Source organism: Eucyclogobius newberryi, unplaced genomic scaffold, assembly GCF_026437365.1.
Source record: "Eucyclogobius newberryi isolate DKJ021-1_F unplaced genomic scaffold, fEucNew1.0.hap1 SCAF_8, whole genome shotgun sequence".
In the NCBI taxonomy this organism is placed as follows: Eukaryota; Metazoa; Chordata; class Actinopteri; order Gobiiformes; family Gobiidae; genus Eucyclogobius; species Eucyclogobius newberryi.
The window spans coordinates 13,790,796-13,797,342 of record NW_027316500.1 but is presented as its reverse complement, the minus strand read 5'-3'; the positions used below and the strand labels follow the sequence as shown (position 1 = coordinate 13,797,342).

The 6,547-nt window shown below is 40.1% G+C and overlaps 1 protein-coding gene across 2 annotated transcripts in view; it reads left to right on the top strand.

Moving 5' to 3' along the window:
- Nucleotides 1-6,019, top strand: part of fam135a (family with sequence similarity 135 member A) — a 9,301-nt gene extending 3,282 nt beyond the window's left edge. Inside the window, exons 8-21 of one of the 2 annotated variants that reach the window (XM_072436234.1) lie at nucleotides 237-390; nucleotides 822-899; nucleotides 1,185-1,234; nucleotides 1,313-1,471; nucleotides 1,564-1,637; nucleotides 1,736-1,890; nucleotides 1,977-3,789; nucleotides 3,878-4,038; nucleotides 4,123-4,214; nucleotides 4,289-4,386; nucleotides 4,461-4,612; nucleotides 4,682-4,792; nucleotides 4,869-4,982; nucleotides 5,083-6,019. In XM_072436234.1, the coding sequence (XP_072292335.1) occupies nucleotides 237-390; nucleotides 822-899; nucleotides 1,185-1,234; nucleotides 1,313-1,471; nucleotides 1,564-1,637; nucleotides 1,736-1,890; nucleotides 1,977-3,789; nucleotides 3,878-4,038; nucleotides 4,123-4,214; nucleotides 4,289-4,386; nucleotides 4,461-4,612; nucleotides 4,682-4,792; nucleotides 4,869-4,982; nucleotides 5,083-5,288 (3,417 nt within the window). In that variant the 3' untranslated portion in view covers nucleotides 5,289-6,019. The remainder of the gene's footprint in view (nucleotides 1-236; nucleotides 391-821; nucleotides 900-1,184; nucleotides 1,235-1,312; nucleotides 1,472-1,563; nucleotides 1,638-1,735; nucleotides 1,891-1,976; nucleotides 3,790-3,877; nucleotides 4,039-4,122; nucleotides 4,215-4,288; nucleotides 4,387-4,460; nucleotides 4,613-4,681; nucleotides 4,793-4,868; nucleotides 4,983-5,082) is intronic. The other variant, XM_072436235.1, reaches the window with a different exon arrangement.
- Nucleotides 6,020-6,547: the final 528 nt, after the last annotated feature.

The window sequence follows — 6,547 nt, the reverse complement described above, 5'->3', positions numbered from 1 at the left end:
AATATGCTTTCATTTTTAATCTTGCTTTTCCCAAGGAATACATGGCATAAAGGCAAAATGCATATTAGTTAATCATTATTCAGAACAGCTAAAGAAACAATACCAGGGTAATGATGCATAAACTTGGGTGTGACCCGGAAGGTTCTTTGTAAAGAACATTGTAGAGAAAGCAGCAGTAACATTCATAGAACACAGTTTAACCTGTAATTCATGAACCTGTGTTGTGTCTTTTCCAGAGTCGATCTTTTGTGATCTCCGAGCACTGTATTCAGCACGCCTACAGTCTGCACCAAAACCTCTGCTCCAGTCTCTTAGCCGCCTACCAAGGGCTGTTTGGGTACTTCACCAATATCACCAAGGATCTGCCTTCCTCCCTTCGCATAGAATTAGGTAAAGTGATCTTCAGTTTTACGCAAATGTATGCTTGTGCATGCTTATCTAAAATTAGACTAGTTTGTAACTGTTTCCCCATGGATATCGAGTAGTTTGCATCAAAATAAATAATATCTACCTGAATGAATTATTAAATGATTTCTTTAGATTTCTTTTTTTTTAAATATTGTGTTCATAACATTTCACTTGATTTACCTACATACTACTAATCCATTTGATTAACTAATAATTTATTAGAAAACTTTTATACTAAAAACCCTGGATTGATTGACTAAACCTTCATAATAAAGTGACATTGACTAAACTTGTATAACCAAGTGTCTCGGACATAACCACCGTAATATTAGGAAGAGCACATGTATTACTCATTAACCCGTTATAAATAATTACCAAAAGGTTAAACATCCCTATATGTGCAATCTTACTAGCCAAACCCAGCATGCAAGTCCTTTATGAGCGAGTTCTCAGAAGACCCTATCCCCGAAGTCAAAGACACGTCTACATAGGTATGTTCAGTACATCAAACCGGAGTGACTCTCTTCCCTCTTTTCTGCTTCAGTTTCAACACTTTGACTACACTATCCAAACGTTTCAATACTGTGGTCTTAATAATCTTTTATGAGGAACGAGTGACCATTGTTTTCCTCTGTTGACAGTCACATAGATTTTTCATTGCTGAATTTGACAAATTTCACCCATAGACTTCCCACATGTTTTCATAATCTCATCTTTGCAAGTTCCCCATTACAAATTCAGTTTGCATAAAATTTTATTGTTTGTTTCCCTTCTAGAACAACATGACTTAGAAGCACGTTTAGCTGATTTATGTGAACAAATCAAGGTTTGTTAATCGCCTCTTTCATACTTCGTCCTTGACCATGAATGCAAATGAATTTAAAGTTCTCTTTGTATTTTTCAGACAAAAGCCGAGTCCCCTGATGAGCTGGCTGAATTGGTGAATATGAACTTGGCGCAGCTGTGCTCACTGCTCATGGCGCTTTGGGGTCAGTTTTTAGAGGTGGTTTCTCTTCAAGAACATGTTGCTGCTATATTGGCAATGGAACATCATACACTAAGAGTAAGTTTTATGGGCTTTTGAACTTTAATTAAATAGAATCTCATAAACTTAATCTGGACACTCTCTAATTTGTGTGTGGAAACCTCTTGCAGGTTCGACGGTTTGCTGAGGCTTTCTTTTGTTTGGAACACCCCAGACAATCTGCCCTGGCGTATCAGGAGCTTCAGTAAGTAGCATTTACTGTGCATACGTAAGGCATAGTTTTGCCTCATCAAGTTTGCACTTGTATTCGACATATTTTCACTGTCATAATATCTCCTGTAGTGCGCACAGTCACCAGCAAATGACTAACGCAATCAAAAGCTCAAGTTATTTCCTGTCTCTGCCGCCACTTCCTGCCGAATGTGCAGATCTAGATGGTGACATCAACTCCCTGCCAATCATTTTCGAGGACAGATATCTTGATTCGGTCATTGAAGGTCAGAACAACACACTTTTCTCACAACCATACATTGCGTTTTACTTATTGTGTCCCTTTTATTTTTCACCTTCATTACACATGAAGATCGAGATGGACCTTGGCTTGGCGTGAACAATACTCGCAGTGGTTCGGTGTCCAGTAAAAGTGAGAAGTCCAACAGTAAAGAATCCAGTGCTGCAGCGAGCCCCATACCTGAGTCTCAGTGCGGCCCAGAAGACTGGCCGGACTATGATCCTCATCCAAAATCCAAAGGAAAATCAGTCAAAACTAAAAAACTGTCTAAGTCTGAGAGCTCTAAAAAACTAATTAGACAAGGCTCAAAGGACTCTGTTGTTCTTGTTGGATATAAGAACCTTAAAGCTCCATTTAGTGAAAGCAAACAAAAAGAGAGAGAGGGTCCTACTAACCATGACGAAGAGAGTACGCATCAAGGGGACCCAAGTAGCTGTGTAAAGACTGTTGTTAAATCTGTCTGTGAGGACAATGATAATTCATATGTTTGTGATGGAGAAGTCTTAAAAAATACTTCAAACTCTGATGCACCAAATAATCCCCAGGCAGGTCCTGGGGCTGTAACATGCAACCAATCATCAACCAAAGGCCAAGTGGACAGCTCGGACTCAAACTTGCCAAAGTCGTCTGGAATCAAGCAAATCGAGGTGAAACCAAGTGACAAGGACCCATACCAGGGTGACAAAGTCACTGTTATACTACCTTGTAGGACAGAAAGGACTTGTAGCAGTAACATTTCTGATATTAGTGACACAGTTCTCTGTGACTCTCCTTTGGACTCTGTTTTTGGTAATGAGCCACCATGTAATAGTCAGTCTTGTCTGGTTTCAGTACAAGTGAAAGGTGAATGTATTCGACTGCCTGATGGTCGTGCCCCCAGTGCCTCCTCCCACCTGTCCGACTCTGGGATTGAGAGTGAGCCTAGTTCTCTTGCTCAGTTTACTTCAGCTCCACAGACTTTAGTAGGCCTAGTCACTCCAGAGCCAGGAACGGTTTTGCACCAAACAGAAAAAACGGTTTTGAGTCGTCCTCTACGCTTTGTTCAGCAAATTGCACAGAAACCAGGTGCCACAGATCTTCTAAATCCAGAGAACACCAGTGCGGTTAGTGGAATCCAGTCCTCTCTCACCTCTATCACATCTTTACCCTCAGATGAGGATGGCGACGGCTCTTCAAGAGAGTCCAGTGGAGCAGATACTCATGGAAGGAAGTCCAGTGTGCTGGTGCAGGAACAAAGTTTGGTTTTCTCTGGAACTAACACTAGCCAGACAAGCACTGGGATAAATGACTCACTACTTTCTAAACCTACCTTAGATTTTCAAACCGACCCTAAATCATTAGTTTTTTCAGATTATGGTGTTGAGAGTTCTGCTCAGCCTGAAGGTAAAGAATCTCGTAGTGAAACCCACACCGCCTGTCCCTCCAGTAACTCAGGCACAAGCAGCACTGACCTGGTGAAGCGTGGGATGGTGGAGAATTACTTTGGCTCATGTTCAAGTACAGATGTGTCTGAGATCAGCCCCTTAGAAACATCTGCAGTTACTCTTGAAATCCAAGCTAGACCTCAGGTTGAAGATGACGAGGATGAGCCGGAGAGTGAGATGATCGAGAATGGTTATTATGAGGAAGGGGATGGCTATGCTTTTCTGAACGGTGTCACTGATGAAGAGCAAAATGAAAATGCCAGTGCTTCTGCTCAGGAGACAAGTCATTTGTTTGAACCTCACAGTTTTCATCACAACACAAGCGAGTTCTCCACACCTCCTGTTTGTTCAAAGTCAGCTTCTCATACTTCTGGACGCAGCTCGGGAAGACCGTTTTGTGCCTCCTCAATTTCTTCTAGCCTGAAGTGGTATGAATGTGCCTCCACACCTCAAATGAAAGCGTAAGCAATTTTAATGTGATTTTCCCCTCATTTATTATGTCTGTTCATTTCTATGAGGCGGTTTCAATGTGTGGCAAATATCTTGAAGGTTCATCAAGGCTAAAGAGGAAATGAAGCAGCTAAGACTCCCCGGCTTCTTGTACAGTGAAGTGCCTGAGCTGGCATCCTCTGTGCCCTACTTTAGTCTGGAGGAGGATGAAAGCTGCACCGAGGGCATACACCTCATAGTCTGTGTTCATGGGCTGGATGGTAAGAGTAGAAGTGTTTACCTTTAAGAGACATAATGCATTTTTAGAAACTAAAAAGCATAAGTGTTTCTTTTTTTTTGGACAGGTAACAGTGCAGATCTTAGACTAGTCAAAACCTATCTAGAGCTTGGACTCCCAGGTGCACGTATAGACTTTCTCATGTCCGAGAGAAACCAGGTGAATATTTTGTCCTTAAGTAACCCTAACCATTTTACCTTGTTTTGAACCTAGTAACATCCCTTTTTCAACAGAATGACACATTTGCTGACTTTGAATCCATGACGGACCGGCTTCTAGATGAAATAATTCAGTACATCCAGATTTACAATCTCACAGTATCCAAGATAAGGTAAATTAATTAATGGGAAAAAAAAGAAGAATCCTTTCCTTTCTGTATTTATTTTGTGTATCTGCATTTATCAGCTTTGTGGGTCACTCCTTGGGGAACCTCATTGTTCGCTCAGTGCTGACCCGTCCAAGATTTAAATGTTACCTGAGCAGGCTGCACACTTTTCTTTCACTTTCTGGACCTCACCTCGGCACTTTGTACAACAGCTCTGCTCTAGTCAATACAGGTATCTTGTGGGATCATAATAATACACTTTTTAGCAATAGAAGCATTTTTAAAACATATTTTTCTCCAGGCCTTTGGTTTATGCAAAAGTGGAAGAAGTCCGGATCACTTCTGCAGCTCACGTGTCGAGATCACTCCGATCCTCGCCAAACATTCCTCTACAAACTCAGCAAAAAATCAGGTTCGTTTTGCTCCTTATTTAAATTTGATATACTCTCATTTTAATAATATCTATATTCATACCACCATCTTTGTAGGCCTGCAGTTTTTCAAGAATGTGGTACTGGTGGGCTCGCTGCAGGATCGTTACGTGCCATATCATTCTGCTCGCATAGAGATGTGCAAAACTGCATTGAAGGACAAACAGACAGGTAAATACAATTAATGTAACATGAAGAACAGAACCTTGATTTATAATAGCTCTGACTTGTATGAATGGCATTAATATGTGTGTGCTTGGTTTTGCCCCAGGCCCTGTGTATGCTGAGATGATTGAAAACCTCCTGCTGCCTGTACTGCAAAACCAAGACTGTAATCTTGTGCGATACGATGTCATTCATGCCCTGCCCAACACGGCTAACTCTCTGATCGGTCGGGCCGCTCACATTGCGGTTCTGGATTCTGAGATCTTCCTGGAGAAGTTCTTCCTGGTGGCAGGCCTCAAGTTCTTTCAGTAGAACTTGCATCAGAAGGAAAAGACAGGAAGCCAATACCTCACTACATATGAACCTCTTTGATTATCCCTGGATTATCCCTATGGTTTTAAATGCAAATACTTTTTCATTTTTTAACAGCCATTTTAAGTTATTCTGAAAGATATGTTTGTTTTAAACTGTTTTTAGTAGTGTTTGAAATTTTATTCACAATTACTAACTGGAAATGTAGCTGCTACTACAAAGTAAATTTACTATTTTTGTGAGCGTTCCCAAGTTGATCTGCACATGATATTCTCACCATTACAAAATGTTATTGTCACAACATTTTGAGACACTGCAATTCCCTTTTTTAATCAGCAATTTTACATACATTTTATTGTCAGCATTTTAAATGGTAAATTGCAGTGATTGTTGCTTGGACTTTGCATCTTTGACTTTGGTGGTATAAAGCTTGATGCTGTATTTGCCATATCGGCATTCTGCACATTTACCCAACCTGGTGTTGGGAGGGTGGGAAACTTTGCCTACATGACGACAATTTAATAAAGGGGTTTCAATCACATTTCTTGACTGCAAAAAAAGCACATTGTTGTAAGAATAACTTGTTTTATTCAGTATTTGCTTGGTAATTCTTTGTGATTCTTTGTCATGTAACTGGAAAAAGTATTGCCTGGAACAGAAAAATCGATTTTGACGGATGTTTATATATCAGTCATTTTACTCTTATCATTAAAAATGTATTTCATGAAAAATTTAATTGTGTTTTGGGCAGTTGTTTATTTGTTAGACAAATAACAAATAAGTATATATATTTTTTTTTTTATAGTTATATTTTGAAGAGTTTGCGTCACAGATTCACACACTAAACCTGGCCAGTAGAGGTCCCTGCTGTACACTTCAGTTACAAAATTAGGGAATTCTTTACGCAAACGGTTGAAACCACGTATTACTAGTGCCTATAAGCTGTGGTGACATCTATTTTTCCTCACAAATGTCTTTTACAATAAGTACATAAAAATAGGCCTACACACAAATTCCCTACAAATATAGAAACAATCACTACAACAACATTTTGTCGACAAATTGCAGTCAAATAGACAATCAAGACAAACACTTGGCACGTCCTAATGATTATCGACCATTGTATCAACTGTTGCGGGACCCCTAATTCACACTGGAGCGAACCAATACAAACGGAGGGGTGTTTGCGTGCTACACCATCTCTCCACACCGTCCATAACTGTAGATAAATTACCACATTCATGTCGGTACGTTCACTT